Source organism: Ixodes scapularis, unplaced genomic scaffold (genome assembly GCF_016920785.2).
Source record: "Ixodes scapularis isolate PalLabHiFi unplaced genomic scaffold, ASM1692078v2 PGA_scaffold9__187_contigs__length_104089568, whole genome shotgun sequence".
NCBI lineage: Eukaryota > Metazoa > Arthropoda > Arachnida > Ixodida > Ixodidae > Ixodes > Ixodes scapularis.
This window is the reverse complement of record NW_024609884.1, coordinates 58470065-58493931: the sequence shown is the minus strand read 5'-3', so window position 1 is coordinate 58493931 and position 23867 is coordinate 58470065. Positions and strand designations below refer to the sequence as shown.

The 23867-nt window shown below is 44.9% G+C and overlaps 1 protein-coding gene and 1 long non-coding RNA gene across 2 annotated transcripts in view; one reads left to right on the top strand and one right to left on the bottom strand.

Moving 5' to 3' along the window:
• Positions 1 to 23867, top strand: part of LOC8032446 (spondin-2) — a 37933-nt gene that overhangs the window by 7495 nt on the left and 6571 nt on the right. The window contains exon 3 of the mRNA XM_002409954.4: positions 23361 to 23778. Coding sequence (XP_002409998.2) covers positions 23361 to 23778 — 418 coding nt within the window. The remainder of the gene's footprint in view (positions 1 to 23360; positions 23779 to 23867) is intronic.
• LOC121833696 lies at positions 10563 to 13417 on the bottom strand. Its single transcript, XR_006076778.1, has 2 exons — positions 13317 to 13417; positions 10563 to 10703 (listed from the first exon to the last, which is right to left on the bottom strand). It is a non-coding gene; the product is annotated as an uncharacterized LOC121833696 (long non-coding RNA).

The window sequence follows — 23867 nt, the reverse complement described above, 5'->3', positions numbered from 1 at the left end:
GGCAAGCCAGCGGGCACGGAGAGAGTAACTAAATATCATTGCGTCATATTTTAACCGGACGACGCGAAAACCTCCTCCACCTACGGGGGCGACCCGCGGTGCCGAAAGCGCGCGATATGTGACGACATCGTGACGTTTTAGGTCCTGGCCTTTCTACTGGTCAGATCCGCTAAAAGCTTCTTTTTAGTCGAAATACAAAATATAAGTGGCGCGAGCAGTTTTAATTATTTATAAAAGTAGTTTGTGTTCAGTATTTTAGATCAGAAAAGAAACAAATGCAGTTTATAAAGTACGGAAACAAGAAATGACATGTCGACATACCCGCCACCAAGCGGTGGAAAAGATGGCGCATACTAGAAAGGTGTAGTGGGATCAGGCACCAACGAGCGGTGAGCGCAGAAAACTCCCGGATGTACGCGGCGGCGCTGCGGTCGTATGGACTGGAGGATCCGACCGGTTCCGAGCATTCCCAAGGCACTTCGGCGAGCAGCTTTGGCTTGCATTTTGGCTTTTTGGCGGTATGGCAGCGCGAAGTGGCTCCCGTTCTGAACTGATCTTTACTAGGGGTGTCGCGAACTTTTGTCGAACCAGATATTTTGGTCGAACTTTCGTGGTTCGACTGGGTCGAACCGGTTCGACGAACCTTCGAACTTTTCACCAGATTCGACCGGTTCGATTTTTGTGGACAGTGTGGCCAGAGCTTGATACAAGCATGTCTAGGTTTGGAAAAAAAAATTTTTATGCAAAGGGTTATTTTATACTGTGAACAGCTGCAATTAAAAGAAACTACTTCTAATCAATGAAGAAGTTAATAACTTAATTTCTAGTACTGTATTAACTGAAATACCCAATGAGCGCTGCACTTAATTTATCTCTTAGCCATTATCATCCAATCCGAAGCCAACTGGCCTGTCTGCCACGCATGCGCACACGAGTCGAACCTCAATAGAAGGTTCGTCGAACTTTCCACTAAAAGTTCGAAAAAGTCGAACCTGGTCGAACTCGAACCGCGGCCGGTTCGCGACACCCCTAATCTTTACCCTGTGTTTGCTGTCATTTGTGGCCAATGAAGTGTCATGCCGAATAGGTGTCTAATTGCGCAGCAAATGCAATGCAAGCCGCCCTGGCTGCCCGCTTCATACAGCCTAGCCAGAACATGCTTTAGTGGCGCCCTCTCGAGGCGTCGACACGAAGTGCGGCAGCCGTGACCGCTCGCTGAGCTCACTACCCCTCCTCTAGTTCACGGTCACTCAAGCAACCAAGGACGTCATGAAGGAGGTTATTTTTTGCTCGTTTTTGTAATTTTAATTTGCCTATACGTTTAAAATAAAGCGAAATTCGAGAAAAGAAAAGTTTAATTAAGTCACTACGTTCAGTGCGCTCAGGTTCGGTGCAAATTAAAAACCAGTAGAAAAGTCCTTCCAGGGTCCCTTTAAGAGGTTCCAACTTCCAAGGCACTCGGTCTTAAAGAGCTGTGCAACAATTTCAGTACTTTGCTGAAATCAGTTGGGAGTTGGTGTCTCGACCTTTCTGAAGAACAAAAAACCGCTTTTGCCTGCATGTTCTAGGTTTTTATTTTAAAAATTGACAAAGATTGAGGTTTTCGGCATCTCTCAACTCCTTCACCATCGTCCGAGTCACGTGCGCTGTGACGTGTGAAAGGGGGACGCACGGGGTTCCGGTGAAGCTCTTTGTAGCCATCAGTGAGCAACTAGAACTTACTCGCTCGCAACCACGTGACCACATGCTTGCGCGGCGCGATCAACATGGCGAAAGGAAGAAAGTCTCGTCCGGGTCCGGCCATCCCCGTCCAGCTGTGCCCCCGTCCCCCTCCGACATCTGGCGGCTATTCACAGTAGCAGGTAGAGCTGACGGTTTTTGTTGATCTCGGATAGATGGCGCCACTAAAACTCCGAATGATAGAAGTTTTGTCGATGATACCAGGTTTTTAACGCATTTATATTTATGTTGGAACGACAAGATTTATAGAAAAATTACCTTTTATGGAGCAGGTAATTGCATAACTTCCTATCTTTTTATATGTACCCCATTGATGTCACGCCGCGTGATTCTCATGGCCGCCGCTCGCGGCTGCAGGTCGGAAAATATTCTAATTTTTGCGATTACGCGGCGGAATTGCAACATTTCGAAGGAAGGATATGTGTTTTCTGTCCTTTTTGACAAGACAATGTTAAAAGTAGAAGATGCAAATTCTTTCAACGTTAAAAACGTTGCACAGTGTGTGAACGGGCCTTAACGATCCCAAAATAGTGCCACGTGACTTACCGACTTGCCGGCGTAGATCCCGAGGCCATTCGCATGAGTGGCTTCAGGGATTGGCAAAGACTCGGGACTGACGGATTGATCAGTCGGTTCTGCTGAAGATGATAGCGTCTAGCTGCTGAATCACCGATTTGCGAATGCTGGGAGTTGCACATTCCTGTGTTGATGTGAAGTCCGTAGATTCCAAATCTCGACTATTTTGAGAAGCAGGTAATTATCGTATTTGACTGTCGCTTCAGGCGGCTTTGCTGATGTAGCTCATACTAAACTCTCGGGTTTACGCAGCAGCACACTGCAGTCACACTCGAAAACAAAGTTGCAGCGAGTGCACGGCATCGGTGCACAACACATTTTGGTGATTCGATGGGCCTGAAAGAACGATCGAGAGAGTATACGAAAATAACTAAATGAAGAAAGACATTGAGGAAGAGAACGAGATAGGGATAAGTAAGAAGTCAGTCTCCTAGCATTCAAGTTTACAAGGCGAACCAAGGCGGCCCAAGCGGTGTAGTACGCCGAAACTATAGACCGACACGCGGAGCGGCTCTGTTTACCAACACGGCCGGAAGGCCGCGCATGTGCGGTAGCTATGTGGGCAAAAGCAGCCCGGCTGTCCGTGTTTTCGCCATAGCGCTCTATGGCGTGCGCTCGTTGTTGGCGTTGTAGGGACGCTTGTATCTTTATTTGTGCGTCGTATTTCCTCATAACGTATGTCGTATGCTATGCCCGACTATTTGAGCTCGTTGCCCGAGCCTGAACGGCAGCGGTATCGAAACAAACTGTGCGTGGACGGCGTTGCCTACGAGGATCCGTACGCCTTATAAACAAGGCCTGCTGGACTTCCGACGTAAAGTTGCTGCCACGGAAGTCGACGGCTCAGGTCGTCGTTTATTTAGTTTTTTCGCCAAGCCAGTTCACGGCCGACACGGTGCAGGCGTACAAGTCTCTCGAGGTCTACGATTACATCGAGTCGGTTTCCGCACTGCCGGCGGGATCAGCAGACTATGGGTCGGCGGAAGTGTGTGTATTCATTAATTGATTAAATACACAGAGCGTCTTCAAGTCGAGGTATGATATTTTTCATACCCTCATGACCACAAGGCATTACAACCAGTAAAGGTTTGTCCGTTCTGCAGTCTTGGCGGTAACAGGTTACAAGTAACGGCGTTACCAGGAACGCGTTACTTTTTTCAGCGACGTAGTAACCTACTCGTTACGTTTTCGACACAGTAACGGGTAATGTACTTATGTTACTATTTCAAGTAACGTAGTTACGTTAGTCGTTACTACTTCCCAAGTCTTAAAGAAATTACACTTCAATTGTTTCCGTGTTTTAGGCGTCAAGCCATGTTTTTCTTTTGCGTTTTTTCTCGTAAGTATTTAGGTGAAACCGTGAAAAGAGCTAAAGTAATTATGTTCAGTTTTTGCATGATCATAATGTTTCTTGATATATGACCTGCATCGTCAAAACCGTAAAATGTGTTACATCATAATTTAAAAAAGTAACGCAGAAGTAACGTGCCTTACTTTTTATCGGTAGCGGCAACGCGTCCTTTTATTTTTAGATAACGTAGCTCAGTAACGCGTACCTTTGATTTGCAAGTAACGAGTAACGTATTTCGTTACGTTTTTTTTTTTATTAACGCCTACAACACTGCCGTTCTGTCGTCGATCCCCTTCTGCTCGCTAGCACGGGCGTAGCGAGCCTCCGACGAGCGCTTGGGGGGTGCCCGGGTGCGTTGTGCGCGAACACCGAGGAAACAAAATCCGGGTGGTCTCGATCAGACAACGGTTTCCCTGCACATACGCAAGCCTCGGGACGGAGATTGAAATGGAAGCTGCACTTGCCTCCAAGAAAGTGTTTGCCGCACAAACGGTCGTTCGCGCGAGGCGACCATACTTTTCGGTGCACGGCAGACTCTGAAACGCATTCTATGCGTTTCAGAGTCTGCCGGGAACTTGTGGAAACTCACTCCGCTGCTTTTCTTCGCTGGAATGCTATGACGCCCATGCGAAACGTGCGCGCTTTTGCCCACACCCCCCGGCTCCGGCGCGATCGCAGCGCCGCCGCAGCTCCGTGACGTCAAGCCCGCGTGTCGGTGTATACTGTCACTACGGTAGTGGTTACTGCATACGCCGAAATCACCACGGTATAGTTGTTTTGGCGTACGCAATAACCACTACCGTAGTCTTTTCCGCGTACCCCAAATTCCCACTACCCTCAAACCGAATTCAACACATCTTAACTTTTTTAGTTGGCTTTGAAGAACGTTCTTCAGTCAACGAGTAAACCACCATGATAAAAATGGGTGCGTACACGGCGGCATGCGAAGGCAGAAAGGTTTCTTCAGCTGTGATGCAATTACAGGCGGCAGTGTGTGGTTCAAACAGTTCAAAGGCGAGAGAAAGCCAATGGCATTCTTGCGATCAAGCGGCCGTGGTTTGAGCGACGGGGGTTCGTTTCGTTTTACGAAAACACGTTTGACAGGCACCCGTTTCGTCAGCACTGAAGTATCGTGGAAACCCGCTTCGTGAACCGCACGCTCCCGCAACTTTTAGGTGGCTTCACTTCGCATGTTATCGTAGTTGTGCCTGTGACCGCGGGTTGCTCGCGACCGTGGGTTGCATCTCTGAGGCGTGCCCGTGAGTAGTGCTCGTTATACAGCTAGCTGGGCCACCACCGCGAAGCTCTAAGTTCGGTTTACAACAGGCCTCGCTCTGGGCGGTTACGCCTCACAGCTTTTGGCAGGCAGTCAAAACCCTAAAATTTCGGCAAGCGATCATTTGAAAAAAAAAAAGAAAAGAAAAAGGAGTTCTGGCTGGAAGACGTTGTTTTCGCGAAATGGAGAACAATTCACGGCTTTCAAATTCCTCGAGTAGTCCAAATGAACATGTTTTTCAATCATTTCATCTCAGATTTGCACAAGGAGCAGACTCAGCCACGGGCAATACGTTACTTGTCTCAGTTGTCGGTCGCCCTTTACGGAGTAGATGGTGACCTCAACGTGAATTTTAAAGTACCCGGAAAATAACTAGCGTAGTTGCTTTCGCGTATGCCGAAAATACTACGATAGTGGTTTAGCTATAAGCAATAATGGCTGTAGTGGGGTTTTTTTGGCGAACAAGTTATATCAGCGTCCTACACCGGCCGTTATTATTATTATTATTATTATTATTATTATTATTATTATTATTATTATTATTATTATCATTATTCTTTCAGCAGCAGCAATGTTTCTAGAAGCTTGTTCAGGGTGTTTGGGGAGAGACCACAGTGGGGGAGACTTAAATGCTGCGTAATATACTTGTACGGCATGGAATGTGTGTACTGAATGCTCTTCCGGAGCAGTGCCCGCGGCGCGGCGTTCATTTTCGTCGCGGGCGCCGCCGCCGGCGTACTGTCGCTTTTCCCCATCAAAATGCACGAATGCGCGCGCCTTCACAATGCGCACTCTCGCAGGTGTACACATGGCGTACACCATCTGTGCGAACGAGTGCGTGCACTCACAATATGGGTGAAGAGGTTCCCCGTAAGGGGTGCTTTCCCTAAACATTTTCTCAAAGACCACCGCAAAAGCCGGCGGTAATTTTTTGTTTTTTTCTTTCGGTTGTACACGGGGGGTGTGGGCAACTTAGAGCTTTGCCCGTCTATGGTTCGAGGTTTGAACCCGACGCGACGTTTCCCTTCCTTTTCAACTTTGGGACATAGTTTTTATTTTTTTGTCCACTTCGATTGCGGGTTTAGTCGGAAAAAAGGAGCCAACGCTGGAGAGGAGATAGCCTCCTCTCCCGTGTTCATTCCGCCAAAAGGGAGAGAGGTGGAAGGAGCTTCCACTGAACTCTTAACCTGTCACCGACAATATGCCCGCAAATTTGCCTGACTAATAATAGCAGCAAAAAAAAAAAGGGGGGGGGGATGTTTACTGCATTGAATATTGAGTACCGTAGTCCCCACTGAGCACAAGACGTCTCGTAGCCGGCTTGAAACAGCTCGACTAAGCTAGAGACGTTTTGGGCTACGCAAGACGTCTATAAAACATCTTTACAAGACGTCTCAAGATGTATTGACGTAGACGTTTAAAAGATATCTCAAAGAGGCGACTCACGTCTTGGGCGTCTTTTAGCTGTCTCTAAGATGTCTAGGAGATGCCTTGCAAGACGTCTTGTAGCCCAAAAAAGAGAGGGAGCGTTATGAAATCTACAGGGCGGCTACAAGATGACTCAAGACGCCTTAGGCTATCACCAGGGGCGGATGCAGGAATTTCCTGAGGGGAGGGTCAGCTGTTGGTCAGCGTACCATATGTCTAGGAACCCCCTCCCCCTCTCCCTCGTTTCACGCCCTAAATTTTACACATGCAGAAATCAAGAGGGGGGTCAGGACATCCGGACCCCCCCTCTAAATCCGCCCCTGGCTATCACGTCTTGCAAAGACATATAAAAGACCTCTTGCTCGTCTTGCCAAGACGTCTTTAGACGTCTAATAGACGACTTCGTGTTCAGTGGGGTCAACATGTCTAGCAGTGGCAAGCGAGGTGCCATGGCGACAATAGAGCGGGCCTCAGCATAGGTCGGCATTTCAGGACCCACTCACTCACCATCACATCACCGAAATCTGAAGCCCATCAAAGTCATTCGGAATCGCATCACAAAGTACACCGTCATTCACAAGTCGCATCCCTTCACATCACAGAGTTCAACCGTGCCAAACACTCATCGCCAATCAGATCACGTCCCCTCAAACTCGCCCATATCACGGCTACTGACACTCATGAGGAGGAGGTCTCAATCACGGCCAGTGACTCACATCACGAGTCCACAACCTCTCAAACTCGCCCATATCAAGGCTACTCACATCCATGAGGACGAGGTACCACTCACGGCCATTCACAACACGACCCCTCAGAGTCAACCCATCACGACTACTCACACTCATGAGGAGGAGGTCCTACTCACGGTCAGTCACTCACATCACGACCTTTCAGAGTCGACCCATCACGGCAACTCACACTCATGAGGACGAAATCCCACTCACGGCCAGTTACTGACATCACGACCCCTTAGAGTCGCCCTCCTCACGGCTACTCACACTCATGAGGGGGAGGTCCCACTCACGGCCAGTCACTCACATCACGACCTCTAAGAGTCGACTAATCAAAACTCCTCAAACTCATGAGGAAATCCCACTCACTGCCAGTCACTCGCATCACGGCCCCTCAGATTCGACCTCCCCCCCCCCCCCCCCCCCCCCCCCCATACTGGCTAGTCACACTCATAAAAAGGAAATCCCACTCACGGCCAGTTACTCACATCACGGCCCTTCAGAGTCGCACCCCCCATCACGGCTACTCACACTCATGACGGGAGTCCCACTCACAGCCCCTCGAGTTGCCCCTATCACGGCTACTCACAATCATGAGGAGGGGTTCCCACTCATGGCCAGTCACTCACATCACGGCCCCTCGGAGTCGGCCCCATCACGGTTGCACATACTCATGAGGAGGTCCCACTCACGGCCAGCCATTCACATCACGGCCACTCAGCCGCTCACCATCATGGCTCCGCATCCCCTCATCGCGGGGCTTCGTCGCTACTCGCTACGAGCCGAGCCCGCCGAGCGGGCCCGCGCCTGCGGCACTTACTATGTTGCTCTGTTTGCCTTTTCTTTTGTTTGTATATTTTTTAAGTTTTTAACACTGGACGGGAGACATCCACGTGACGGAGACACCACAGCGCTATTGAGAATAAGAAAAAAAAAAGCTATTATACAAGGCTGCGTCGTTCGAATCTACTTCTTTTGTGGTATAGACCAACTTACCTCACTGACGTCACGCTACTGCGGTGGCCCTGCTGTCGGTACTGTGCATGCGCAGACGCTTCACTCCTCCTGATTTTGGTTTCTGCGCATGCGCAGTGCCCGCACTTGATGTGGACGAATCGGGCTGGTTTTTAAACACTGTGTTGGCGTATAGCGGATGAATTAAACGATTCGTGGCGTTCGTCTGAAAGAAAGGTTCTTGATGAAAAAACGGTTAAAGTACAGGCGAGCTGGTGGATATTTACCATGATGGAACTTAACCCGAGACTGGGGTAGAAACAGAAACTTAAAAGTAGGAGGGACAGAGACAAGTGAAGAAGAGACGTTTTCCATCACGGTTCGGAACGCAAGGAGGAAACTAATCGAGTTCGCCAAAAGTAGAAACGTTCCCTTCAAGATAACATTTGACAAGCTAAAGATCGATAACACCACTTATATGTTCATCGTCGAGAATAACTGTGTCCAGCCAAAACACACCGAAATCACAACCTAAAAACGCGACTAATCCTTGCGCTATCACCATCACCCCGCACTTTCAATATATTTCAAGTGTAATCCCGAAACGCGATATATTATCATTTCTTCATGATAATGATTCTAATATCGCAATTCTACCAAAGAAATGGCTAAAGCCCGAATTCCACAATAAAGAAATATTAACTAATAGCTCTCAATTTAACATTTATCGTCGCGATAGGTTGCTAAAAAGAGGTGCTGTTAATGACCGTTAAATTTCTTCATGCGAAATTCCAACTGATTGTAGTTCTTTCTCTTGACAGCTGTTCTAAATTCATCGACGTTCTCCACGACCAACCCAAATGCTAATGTATTCCAATTCGGTGATTTTAACTTTTCACTAATAGATTGGCCCTCAGTGAATTCACGCGATCAACACGAAATAAACTTTTTGGACGTTTATCAAAACTTCAACCTTGTACAAATTATTAATGACCCCATACGAAATGATAGTATTTTAGATTTAGTTCTGACATCTATCCTGAATCTGTTACCGCCATATCATTCCTCAAAGGTTTCAGCGATCACAAATTAATAAACAACGGTATACACCTTCATAAAAAAAAAAAATCGACCTCTAAATTAATTAGCAATTATAACAAAGCCGACTTTTTTCAATTAACAGCGCACTTTCTTTCTTTTTTTCACGCCTATGCTGATGGATTTCAAGCCAGAACAGTCGAACAAAACTGGCACTTATTCAAGATTAAACTTTCAGAACTGATTGACATCTTCGTTCCACTCGTTCATATCCGATTCGCTAGTAACCAACCATGGTTCACTAAAACGCTAAGAAGCAAAAAGAAGAGACTATTTCGTCTTGCTAAATTGCCCTATGCTCCGGAGGCCTGGACAAGGTATAAAATGTCTGAGAAATATTTCAATTCCTCCATTGTCCTTGCCAAGAAAAAGTACTTTAACTGTGATCTGCCCTCTCTTCTAACTACTAAACCTAAGAAATTATGGAAGGTAATATCACCACAGGAATCGCATTCGTCCATTTCCTTATCAGACGAGGAAGGTAACCCAGTGCCCGATGCCCTTTGTCCCACAGTTTTAATTCTTCACGTCAGTATTCGCCAAAGAAGATCATTCTAACATTCTCTCCGTAGTAGACCTTGACTATACATTCATGTCACCTATTTTGATCAGAAGTTCTGGAATCAATAAACTCATAACTAATCTTGATATCCGACATCATCCGGTGCCGATAACATTTGTTCTAAAATGTTTAAAAATACTCGTACAATTTCTTTAGATATGCGACCCTAATATTTAAACAGTCCCCATCATCTTGCTTTAGTCCCACAGCCTGGAAACTTGGCAAAATTGTCTCCGTTTTTAAATCTGGCACTAAATCATTTGCAGCTATCGTCCCATATCCGTAACCAGTGTCGTGTCAAAATTGCTAGTACATAAAATTTTCTCATTCCATGAGTCATCTTGAAAATAACTTCTTTTACAAATATCAATACGGTTTCCCAAGTGGTACTCACGCGAAGCACAGCTGATAGAATTCACCCACGATATTCATACTAATATGGACAACTCTTCCCAAACTGAAGTTATTTTTCTTAGACTTCTCCAAAGCATTTGATCGCGTTCCCCATTGTCGCCTAATATCCAAACTTTCCTCTTAGTTCAGATCCCAGTTGAAAATTCCCACTGTTTCTGACAATTGAAACCAATGGGGAAAAGTGTTTGTGATTTCGGACTCCTCATTGAAAAAATCCCAATTGGTTCCAATTGTCGAAACCCAATTGAGCATTGCCAATTGGAACCAATTGGGCACGACAATTGGGAAAACCGTTTGTGATTTCGGACTCCTCATTGGAAAAGTCCCAGTTGGTTCCAATTGTTGATACCCAATTGAGCATTGCCAATTGGAACCAATCGGGCACGATCAATTGGGAAAACCGTTTGTGATAACTGGACAATTAAACCTTAATAGATGGTATTTGACCTTTTTTATTGGAATTTAGAGATTCACTCCTTCGGCCTCCTATCGGTTGGCCGTCGTCCTGTTGTTCAAGCGTTGCCCTCTGGTTCGGTAGTTTCCTCCTGGTCCAGTTTTGCCTCTGCAGCTTTCCTAGGAGCACCAATATAGGTTAAATTACTACATGGCCCATATAGGTCTTCATATTTAGCTTGCGATAAGGAACAATGACGTTTTTACTTCATAAAACATGATTATTTATTTAGAAATCAAGTCTTCGATGCTGCAACAAAAGCGGCCAAGGCCGCACAAGGCTTTGCAGGCGGCATTTTGAACTGGTCAAAATATGGATCCGCTAAAATTCTATATTGCTTGAAGGAGAGCATTCGGAAATATCTGCAGTACATCCATAATCGATGGGTAAATTCTGGTAGAAGATAATTAGGAGCATGTATTTTTACGTTGCAAAGAAAAAGAACTGTGACCATGTTGATTAAGTCCGATTCCATACTTCAGGGTACTCAACGACTAGCTGCTTCCTATGAGCCACTGATGCATTCTCTGCTGCAAGGGGCTAGGGCAGTTAATATGCTGTAACTCTACATACACTGCATAGCTGCAGCATCTACAACATAGTTACACGTACTGCATAGTTACAGCGGTTGGAGAGACAAACTTCTGGTGTGTCCTCTATGTTAATAAAGTTCTCCAGCGAAAGCTTTTGCTCCAGCTCTAAAGCGCCATTCAGTTTTACAAAAACAAGCTTCAAATGTACTGCGTCTTTCCGCGAGAAAAGAGAATAGTGTTTTTCTCACCGCAAAAATATACAGATCGTAGCGCGCTCAAACTTCGCCAGATACGTAACCCAAGCCTTTGGTGCAACATGCCACAGTTTTGGAACATAGTGATTTGATTCAAAACGTAGAAGCAATTTTTGAAAATTTCAATGACCAACGTGTTGCCTCCCGCTATCATTTCTTCGCTAAAACGTCAATCGTTCATGTGATATAGACCCCAAAGTTTCAGGACCTACAAGTGTTGTTTTAGCTAATTTCGGAGACACTCTAAACCTCATTTCCTCATTTAAAATTTCCGAACAATCGCTTCATAAGTGTTCAATCAGACAACCCTAAATCTGTGGCAAGTCGGTGCTTTCGGGAATCTATAGTATATTTTGGAATGCTTAAAGGAGCTCTGCAACAATTTCATGTTTTGCTTAAATAATATGGGAGTTGGTGTCTCGACCTTTCTCAAGAAAAGAAGAAAAACTGCTTTTGCCTGCATGTCCTACATACATGGGGTAAGTTACTTCCAAAATGTAATTTAATTACAAATACAGTAATTTTGCTCCAAAAGTAGTTTAACTACAATTACAATTACTACTACGTGAAAAGTAATTCTTACAGTTACGAATCACTTTTAAAAAGTAATGCAATTACTTTACAATTACTTATTTCTGAGAGCTACTCGACTTGGGCAACATAACTTTAAACAAGTTGTATAGAATGCAACGCATTTGTTCATTCCTTGCCCCAATGTTTGAGGAGGCTTAAGCATCGCTGCATAAATGTCACATACTGTACTCTCCTTTTATTATTTATTTGTTAAATTCATGATAGAATTTGACAATTTGGGGAAATGAAGTACTACGTTCTTATATTTTTAATAAATAATACTAAATCAGTTCATACGCTGGAAGACGCCAGATCGCTAAAGAAAAAATTGGGTTGACAGACTTTGCCAGGCAAATAAAAATGCGACAATTAGTCATATATAAATATTTTAAAAGTGTTGATATAAAACCAAAATCCGCGCGCGCTATTACGACCACATTCACATACAAACATGTTAATGTAAATTATTTACATTGAGATGAAATTATAATGGCTCAGAAATATATAAGAACCAAATCGGGGCTCCCGAATCATTGGTGCGAATATTAACAGGTGCGAGGACAGTCTCCAAAATGCTTATGCAAATAATGTCCGAAGTGAAACCAACAGGATATAAACTTGAAAATACTACAAAGATACAAATATGAGGCAATACTGAAAGAGGAACGTGAAAAGCTGAAAAAAAAGAAAAGAAAAATAACTTCCATATACATCATAGTGAATTAAAATTCCCAACCTCGGTTAAAAGGTGAAGCTCAATTTTTTTTCTTCAATATTTTGGCATGTTTACGCTATTGTTTTCTGCTCACTCCGCAGACGGCGCTACACGACATCGTTGAGTTATAGCTCCAAAGAGGATTTTCTCTCAGCCCACAATGTAAGCAAAAAAACAAAAAAGCCAAAAACGCGACGCTTTTTTATTGTATGTGCGTGTGCTTGCGTGTCTATGTGTGCAAGTGTATCATCGAGCGCTAAGACTTCCAGAGAGGTTTCGTCGGCGCCGCAAAGTCTTGCAAAAGTGATTGTAATTGTGCCTGAAATTTTGCAATTACTTATGCTAGAAAGTAATTAAATTACAATTCCTTTTAACCGAAAGTAATTAAATTACAATTCCTTTTAACCGAAAGTAATTAATTGATATTAAAAATTACCAAAAGTAATTAAATTACAGTAATTAAATTGCAGCAATTGAATGAGTACCCAAGTATGATGTCCTAGTTTTTATTTTTTAATGGACTAAGATTGAGGTTTTCGGCACCTCCCAGCTCCTTCGCCATCTTCCGAGTCACGTGCGCTGTGACGTGAATGGGGGAGGCGCAGGGTTCCGGTGAAGCTCTCTCTCTAGAGCCATTAGTGAACAGCGAGAACTCACCCACTCGCGACCACGTGACCACGTGCTTGCGCAGAGCGATCAACATGGTGAAAAGAGGAGAGTCTCGTCCGGGTCCGGCCATCCCCGTCCGGCTGTCCCCGTACCCCTCCGGCTTCTGGCGGCTGTTCGCGATAGCAGATAGAGCTGGCGGTTTTGTTGACCTCGGATAGATGGCGCCACTAAAACTCCGAATAGAAGTTTTGTCGATGATACAAGGTTTTTGACGCATTTATATTTATGTTGGAGCGACAAGATTTATAGAAAAATTACCTTTTATCGAGCAGGTATTTGCACAACTTCCTATCTTCTCACAAGTCCTCCATTGACGTCCTGCCGCGTGGTTCACATATCCGCCGCTCGCGGCTGCAGGTCGGGAAATATTCTAATATTTGCCTCGCGATTACGCAGCGGAATCGCAACATTTCGAAGGAAGGAGATGTGTGTTTTGTCCTTTGTAGCAAGATAAACAATGTCAAAAGTAGAAGATGCGAATTCTTTCAAAGTTAAAATCGTTGCACAGCTCCTTTAGAACATTTTTTTTTTCGCACTGCCACCCGATTAAACTGGGTAGACTTTCTGACTGACAGCTCGGAAAATTATCTTCTGTAAAGTTCCATTCGTTCAGGCTCCTACCCTGTACTGACCATAAAGCTAAAGGTGTCTCGGCATATGTATTAAGAGTAAAGCTATACGTACTACGTAGTGCAACTTCAAACGTGAAAATAGCGCAAACATTTGACAAAGGACGAGTGAAAGAAGTGCGCGGACAAAGCGCTGACTATCAACTAAAGTTTAATTTTCAAGCGAACCAGAAAATAAACACAGGGAGCATAGGAAAGAACCAGTCAAGACACAAACATACAACCCTTCCTTCACTCGTCCTTTGTCAAATTTTTGCGCTGTTTTCACGTTTGAAGATGTTCAACCAACTCGCCCAACTTATCGCCTTGTTGAACTACGTAAAAGAAGTGTTCTTTTACGTAGGAAAAGAAACAAAGAAGTGTTCTTACCTTGACCCCATAACCGTTTGTTATCCATCCTTCGCGCTCCAACGAAGTGGCAGGCCCAATGGCAGTGGCGTCGGAACTATTTTTCCCCTGGGGGAGCAAAAAAAAAAAAAATACTACCATAAACATCATCATCATTATCATTTATTTTCTTTGAGGGTTCATGCAGACACTATACAGGGGTCGTGCATATGATTACATGAATAAATAAACACAGTTAACACACCGTCATAAGACCATGATGTAAACACGCTACAAGTGAGCGCACTAACTGTGACAGATAATTAAAAAGCTAGAACCAAAAATGTATCCTTTATGTGACATTTTCTCAAGTTTTTGTTGCCGATATTCTATTTGTGACACTGACTGTTTATGGCAGTGTCACAAATAGAATATCGGCAACAAAAACTTGAGAAAATGTCACATAAAGGATACATTTTTGGTTCTAGCTTTTTATTTTATTTGTGTTTATTTTTTTGACACTGACTGTTTGACACGATGACGTTTCTCCTGTGTTCATAAATGATTAACGTAATTATGGAGAAACCAAATACCAGAGAGGAGTCGGTAATTAGAAGGAATAGGGCAATAAATGCGATATATGAAAGATACGTGCATATTGATGGCGCAAATTAACTCTAATTCAAAGCAGTCCCAGTTGCTTAGAAAACCTAGGAAAGGAATTTCAGGAAGAACTAGTGGTCGAGTTAAAGGTAACAGAGGTAACATTGAGAAATCTATAAATCGATGACACGGTAGCTCTGTCGCTGAGGCAGCCTTGGAAGCGACACCAAAGTTATCAAAGCTACACACACACAAGCCAGCCCACGTGTCCCGGTATATATGTAGATAGAAAAAAGGAAGGTTGGTCAGCAGTACCCCAGATTTTCACTAATCACATAATGTGAACTCCAGACATACAATAGGATATTATGAAACATAAAAAAGATTCTGCGCGAGATATTGTCAGCTGGGAGGAACGAACAACCAAATGTTGTAAACGTGGTCCAGGAAAAATTACAACATGCGCATATTTGTATCGTAGACCTAAAGTAACATTGCAATAGTAATGTGCCTTTACATTGTCAGCGAGAAAATGACGTCAACGCAATTATAAACATAATTTACATATTTTGTGCATACTTTATAAACAAAGAAAAATAAACGAACAATATTGGCCGTAAAAACGAACAGAAGCGTCGCTACAGTTTCCACCGTGACGTCATGGGGAGAACAGAGATTTTTCTCGTGAGATTATGATCGCACGAATCAAAATACAATCACGCTATCGAAAAATAAAGCAAAAAGGATCTTCCCAGTTATCAGCAGCCGATACCCAACTGTCCGCAAGTTGACTCGGCTGAAATATTGTCTCCTTGACGGAGCCACTGAAACTTCTCGGTGCTAATAACAATAACTTGTAATAAATATAGAGTTTAAATATACCCTCGTGAGTGATGTTAGAACTGGTCAAAAGTCACACAAACACACTTAGGCATTTGAACATTTCACAGTCATGCTGTGCCAAACGTGGACTTCCTTTCCGCGGTTCGTGCGACGAAGGTTTGAATTACGGAATCAAAGCTCAAAGTGGCCGTCAGCGCGCCGTGCACGTGCAATAAGAGTAGATGAGTCAACCTTTCCTGTGACATTTGTGCTTCGAAAGCAAGTTTTCATACGTCGTAGGGCACTGATGGATCGTTCGGATGATGCCGACGACACGGGGACTGTGAGAACGAGAAGCACAAGTTTGAAAACTTCCTCAAAAATTAGTTTCACGTTTGGAGCTTGATCTTTCAGCAATGCATGAACATCTTGGATGGTGTCGCACTTGCTGCTTCCAAGTGACGGCAGCATTATCAATTGTGCAGCAAGGCGGGAGACGTCGAAATCAGAAGTGAGGAGCCCCAGTTCCTCTTCCAAGACTGCGGCAGAGGGAGGCTTCCCCTTGGCGGCATCAGTCACAATTCTTTCTAGACGAACAAGCTCGTCGAGTCCAGGCTGCGTGAATCTCCTGTGAATTTCCGCCGTCAGAGTATCGACCAGCTAAAAAAAAAAATCCTCTCTCAGGGCATCCTGGCGAACTTTCGAGGAGGCCGAGGCCTCGTCAAGCCGTTTAAACACGGCTTTTTTTCTCGGCCTCCGCCATTTTTTGAAATGGAAAATAAAGTAATATTATTATTATTATTATCTTGTGCTTGGGGAATCTATTTTTTATAAAATTACAGTAATGATTACTATTGTGGTGTAACAAGCTGACGTCGCGACCAGTACTACTGTTTTGCATCCAGAAATTGTCGAGAAAATCAATAAAATTGCTAATAATATAAATACTTATATCAAACAATAAAACTGAGGGCTTACCAGTAGGGGTGTCGAGAACGCAGAACGAGGAGCTTGTTGACCATGAGGGCTTTGCTCAAAAACTTTGAAAAATTGAGGCCATATGAAGGTGAGAGTTCAGCTGGGGCAGGGGATTGAACAGTTGAAAAAGACTCCAGAAATATTGGTGACAGGCGAAGCTCTATATCTGTACTTCTCCACACTCGCATCATGGACAGAGAGGACAGACTCTACAGCAGCAGTATGCTGTTTATGAAGGATTGTGACAGTAGCATTTTAATTTTTCCTCTGCTCCGCCCCATCTCCCTCCACCGCACCAGCCAACAAAATGGACGTCGCTACTGGCGGTATACACCAACTCAACTCTCCTACGTCACGCCGCGGTGGTGGCGCGCCGGACGCACTTCCGGTCTGTGGCGGTGGGCAGAAGTCGCCGTGCCAGACATGCATTCCTGTGTTCCCTTGGAAGAAACGAGTCAAAAAACCTGCTTTCTCGTCAAAATGCTGCGACGGGGGTTGTACCAAGAGAGTCTGGAAAGGTTTGAAGATCAGTTTTCACGTGTTTTTGTCCCCTCCGTTCGTCCGAGAACGTGGATAGTAGCCGTGAAAAGGGCGAACCAGACGCTGTCGAACTACGATTGCGTGCGCGGACAACACTTTGTGGTCGCCAGATGTATTTGCTTTGTTCCAACATAAACGAGAGAAAACCGCCAAGTTGTCCGAACCACCTACGGGTTCAGTGCGTCTTCAAAATCACACGGCCGCCTGATCGTTCGAACTTTCGTCTGCTCTTCCAAACGTCTGCTTTTTGTCGTCTGCTCGTTCAAACAAAAGCGGCCCGTAGACCAAACCTTGACCCGGTGATTGCAATAAGAAGTAATTGTAGACCTCAAAAGACTTAAGTAGGCTCGGTGTAAAAAGTAGATACAAGATGTTGATCATTGGTACCGGTGGTCATCACTGACTTGTTAAGCTTGGTCTGTTCCCGCTTCCAATTTTCAGTATCGACGTCGATCACCTCCGCTACCTTCTACACTTTTGCAACACGAGCGACGTCGCTAGCGAAAATAGCTGGAAGAATCTCATCATGGTTTTGGCGTCCATTCTGCGGCGTTCATGCGAATGAATCGCCGCACGTCAAATTATTTACGGAAAGTTTAGCGGCGTAACGAGCCTTGATAATTTCGCTTAAGCGATTAAAGTGGTAAGACATTGCGATGAGGACGTAGAATCGACAATTCCAACGCGAAAAAGAGTAGGCAGACTCACACAGACGCCGACAACGTGACATTCGAGTGGTTTGTTGACGCGGGACGGCGGTGCTTCTTGCCCGTACCCCATTACGCATGCGTTCGAACTGTCGTCTGCTCTTTCAAACTTGGCTGCTTTTTGTCGTCAGCTGGTTCAAACGACAGCGGCCCGGAAACCAAACGTTGACCCGGTAATTGCGATAAGAACCAAGTGCAGGCCTCAAAACACTTTTGAAGGTTGGTTGGGGTAAGTAGGCTGTGTAAACAGATACAAGAAGATATTTATCAATATTGTTACCAGTGGCCATCACCGACTTGTAATGCCCGATTCTGCTTGCGGTTTTCAGTATCGACGTCCACCATCTCAGCTACGGTCCACGCTTTTGCAATCCGAGCAACGTCGCGTCTGAAAACAGCGAGCAGAATCTCATCGTGGGAGTCAGGCTATAGCGCCCATTCTGCGGCGTCCACGTGAAATGAATCGGCGCACGTCACGTTATTCACGCAAAGTTTTGCCTCGTTAGTTTTGCTGAAGCCGCTCAAGTAGTCAGACATTGTTAGGAGGACGTAGCATCAACAATTCCAACGCGAAAAAGAGCACGGGGACTCCCACCGACGCCGACAACAACGCAATTCAATGGTTTGTTTATGGGCGACGGCGGGTTTCTTGCCCACCATCCACCGCGCATGCGCGGCGCCGGTGGCGTCCGCTAGGGGCGCTCCGGTTTGTTTGTAAACATGAGTTGGTGTATATGCAGACATCGACCCCGTCTAAGCCAAACAAGGCTGCCTGACCTTGTCAGGATCCTTAAAGTAATCCCCCGTCGTACAGACCTTTCCGCTTATCCCCAAGCTTCCGAAGAATCATCTACCGGCCAAAGGAAAGCGAGTCGCCTTCTTCCTGCTTCCTAGTCTCAGCTCTTCATTCGCCGACACTGCGGCACTGGACCTTTTTGAAGTAGTTAAATGTCCCCACTTCCAGGAGAGAGGGGGTCGGCAGGTCGAGAGATGCTTCCGGCTAGTTCAGAAAGTCACTCACAGGAATAGTGCGGCTAACGCTAGAAGCCCCCAAGGGCGCTAGGCTGACTCCCGAAAACTCTTTGGAGGCGAAACAAACAGAAGACGCGGTCTTCACAAATTATCGCGGCGCTTCCCCCAGGCATTGCGATTTTTGAAGCTTCTGAAGGTCGCGCACTTGTGGCTGGCGGCCTGGTCGAGTGGTGTCTCTTTTTTTTTTTTTATCTATGTACAGTCTGAAGGTCATTCACGGGAATAGTAAGTTTAAAACGGCGAGTATACCGTTCACCGACAATCGCAAGCTCTCCAGGGACCCAACTGCCACCCCCCCTCCCCCCTTACTCAGTGAATCGGAAGGGCATTTTAAGTTAATTCAAGCTCATGAAGACTTCTTTTGACAGTGAAACGGCTTCCAGCTTTTTGAAGACCCCGAAGGCCGCGTACTTGCGACGGTAGGTTCAGCTTGAGGAATTCTTCCTACGAAGGTCATTTACAACAATTTATCTGCTGAAGACGGCGAACGTCAAAATCGCTACTTTTCCAAAGTCTTTTTCTCCTCGGCCAGGTTTACGCTGGGGGCTTATCCTTCGGGCTAGGCCCCAAATGATCGGCTTTTGTGGCGATAGCTCGAAAATCTGACTGTACGAAAACGGAGAGGCAGCCACAAAACAGCAAAATCAATAAGCGAAAAAGAAAAAAAAAAAAACTTTGACCGAGGTAGATTGGGGGAGCCGTGCTACCTCATTTGTAAATAAGGGGGAGCCGTCGCTCCCCCTGCACCCCCTGTTCCGGCGCCCCTGCCCAATGGAGTAATGATCACCGCACTATTCAGCACTCGCAGCAATAAAACAACACAACCTTCTTGAATCTCTGCTGTAACCATGCCACAGATGCCGCGCGTGCCATCGGTGCGCTTAGTGCCATGTGCGCCATCTTTGACCAGCGTGTACAGACGGTTCCGACAGTGGCCGCCAGTTTTAACAAAACTTAAAAAAAAAACAAAAAAACACACGGGATATTTAGGAAAAACAAATCCTGACATATTTAATTTACGTGCACAAGTTTTCCTCATTTTGAGATTGAAAACAAAAATTATGTGCAAGTGCTATTAATTGGGGACGCCCCATGTTGGGTTGAATTCCAATAAAAAATTTTACCACTTGCAACTTATTTATTTGAACTGATGTTGGGATGATCGAATACTCAATGAAAATACGATTACGATTGGTACCAATTGATATTGTAATTGTACCCAATGGGTATTTTAACTGGGCTGCCGAAAACAAAATATGTACAATGGTTTCTACAGACGACTTATAAATCAAAACCTTACCCAATTTAAAGTAATCGCGCGTTTTACAAGCCTATTTTAATATGTAGTGCCAACTACACCTGCATGTTCAGTGAAAAAAAAAAGTGAAGCCACTTGATACTGCAAGTGGGACATCTATACCAAAGTGGAACGTCATTTGAAGTGGACCAGTTGGAAGTAAAGAGGGACCAGTTAGATCGGTAAAGTTTGACCACTTAGAATAAAGTGGGACGACTTGTAAAACCACTTTAAATTTTCATTTGGGCTAAACTAACTAATGGAAGACAACTAAAGATACAATTGTGTATGAGGTGCCAATTGAAAAGTACAGTTTCAGTTGGGATAATCAAGTGGACATTTTCGTCCCAATTGACATAACCAATTGTTCATCTTAATGCCAGTTGGATTCAACTAGTTACAATCGGTGCCAACTGAACTTGCAATTGGTGCCAATTAGCACAACCAATTGTTTACTTAATACCAATTGGATGCAACTACCTGCAATTGTCACCAATTGAACTTTTAATTGGAACCAACTGGCAAGAACAATTGTTTACTTATTGCCAATTGCATCCAACTAGTTACAATTCGGCATGAATTGAACTTCCATTTGGAACCAGTTGGAAACAACTGGTACCAATTGAAATTCCAATGGTTCTCAATGGTTATTTTTAACTGGGATTCCTTAGCACTTTCATGAATTCTTAATTTTATAACCCTCAGACATCAATTTACCGCGATTAATGAATTTCAATCCAGCTCCACTAATGTAACCTCCGGAGTCTCACAGGGTACAGTTCTTGGCCCCCTTCTTTTCTTTATTTGCATTAACGATCTCCCAACCACTATATTATCTACCATGCGAATTTTTGCTGACGATTGTTTGTTATACAGGAAAATTAAAGGCTCCAACGAATCATGAAAATTTTTCAGAGTAATATTAATAAGGTTTTTGACTGGTGTACAAAATGGCAAATGACACTAAACTTACCTAAGTGTAACTTGCTTTCATTCATCAGAAAACACTCCATCTTATCATTTTCATATTTGTTAAATAATGTCCCTCTCGCCTTTGTTTCCTCATATAAATACATCGGCATACACCTTACCTCCAAACCTGTCCTGGGTGACTCATATTAACACTATCACCGCTGAATCGTTCCTTTTACACTCGGTTCCCTAAAACGAAACTTCAAAGCCGCACCGGCACATCTACGCCAACTAGCTTACGCTAGTTATGTCCACCCGAAACTTTAATATGCTTCATCTATTTGGAATCCCCATCAAAAGTACCTAAGTACATTTAGAATCCGTTCAAAACCGTGCCGCTCGATTCATACCATCTCCGTACTCTAAGGATGTCAGTGTCTCCCTCATTAAGCAAAATGACACTATTCATCCTCTAGAGACCCGTTGACTAATCTCACTTCTTTGTCTACTTCACCGGTTACATTAGAACCCAACTCAATCCGGCACATCACTTTTAGAAGAACCCGATAGAATATATCATCGCTAAAATAACAGCAAAAGTTTCAAACGCATTTTTGGCTGATCATTTGCTTCTAGTAACTCAGCCCTCCGTCTTGCCGTCAAACACTGAAATGGTCTTCCTGAAACCATTTTCATCATATCAGATCCGAAAACATTTCGCAGTGCTCTCTGTAATAATTTTTTGCCATGATAGCGCTCTGCACACTCACTATTTCACATCTTTGAAGCAGACTTGGGAAGTAATCCGTTATAAGTAACGGATTACTTGTAATCCGTTACTTTTTTAAGTAATTTTGTAATTGCCACGTCAGTTTTTTTCGGAAGTAATTTGTAATGTAATTCCGTTACAAAATATTGCTAACGTATTATTTTAATTACTCGTTACTTAAAAAAATACGAACATAATACAGAAACTGGAGCAATATGAGCAGGCATATCAGCAGAATAAAGATAGCAAGTTCAGCAAAATAAAAAACATCAGAAAGGAAAGAATAGCCGAAAAGCAAAGACGATTTTTTGTATAACCGCGGTCACTAGAACCACTAGAAAAACGGGCACTGACAAAACTAGCAAGTAGGACGATAAAACGGAAGTTATCCTCACAAGTCAGTCGTTTGGATGCGTTCTAGCATTCAAGCGGTGGAGTTTCCGTCGCTCAGCAGGACAATCCCACTGTTCCAGTGGCGTCACGAGGGTCGGCGGACAAAATTCAAAGGGCGCTTCAGTTCGGCGCGTTCTTTACGTTATGTTACGTCAGAGGCTCCGCTGCTCTGAAGGTGAAAGAAGAAAATGCCATTTACGCACGCTTGGTTTAAAATTACTCGTCCAGGAAAGCACATAAAGTTCTGATTTGTCATGGAAGATGCTTTTACAGTTATTGACACTTAAGGTCTAAATGTTTTCTTCAACACGAAATTTGACCGGATAATTCCTTTATATAGCGTCATCGGGCCCCGTTCGCAAAGCCTTCTCATTAGAGTTTTAGTAGATCGTTTCAATGATTCCGATCGATACCCGATACTCCGCCGCCGTCTTTGCGCATGCATCGTATCGTTGTAGTATAGGGGATCGTTGTTGGGAGTATCAGAGGTATCAGAACGATCTCTAAAACTCTCTATTAAACCCGCGCTCGTTCCCAAGCCATGCAAGCGTGTGCGCGTGGTCTAGTCGGTAGCGTCACGATTTCCATTTGAACTTTCCCGCTAAATTTTGCGGGAAAATTTCCCGCCAAGATAAGGTCATGACGTCACAACCACGTGTGATGTCACATGTGGTCGCGGGAGTTGCATTATGGGATTTGTGGTCCCGCCGACGCCGGATTTTTGGCGACATAAGCTCCTAAACACTCGCGTTAAAAAAAAAAAAAAAAAAGTGAAAATCGATCAATTTGTTTGTCAACCTCGCGCCACATTGTTTTTGCTGAATTTGTGCGAAAGTTGTGGAAACATTCGGCTTCTCTGAATAACACCGTCGTCGGATGTTCGACAAAAGTTGGGCTTCACTACCGGAAGATTCGGCACTCATTTCGCTAGGAATAAAAGCAAGACGTGTGCTTTGCCAGTGCCAGGGGCGAATCCACGGCCAAAAGACACCGTGTCAGCCATGTCGTGTCCGCTGTTCACAGGTGTCCACCATGTCTAGGCTCGTGCCCAGCCCCGATTGGTTCGTGGGCGTGGACAGCCTAGACCTGTGCCTCAAAGGACGGTGGCGGGACAGGGTGACGGTGGACGCCGACCCTCTGGACGCCGGCACAGACCAGGGCTTGACGTTCACGGCACCTCGCTGGGCGTCGCAGCCGGCCGCCAACATTTCGCGCATCTCGTCCCGATGGCCCACCCACCCGGCGGCCTCCTTCTACTATCCCGAGCTCGAGCGACTGCCCAGAATCGGCTACTTCCAGTTTCGGAAGCTGCGCGAGTATGCCCTCGTCTTGGAGAGAGCCAGGCAGGACGTCGGCGGTGCTACCAGCAGCAACCACATCCTCGACGATCAGCCCCACCGGCAGGCCCCCGCCGCCATCACGACCGTCGAGCCCACATCTGGTTCGATTCCTGATTTTAGGCTGACTCGGTCTCGGCGAACACCCAGCTTCGGGCTTGATACACCAACTCGTGTCTATGACGTCAAACGA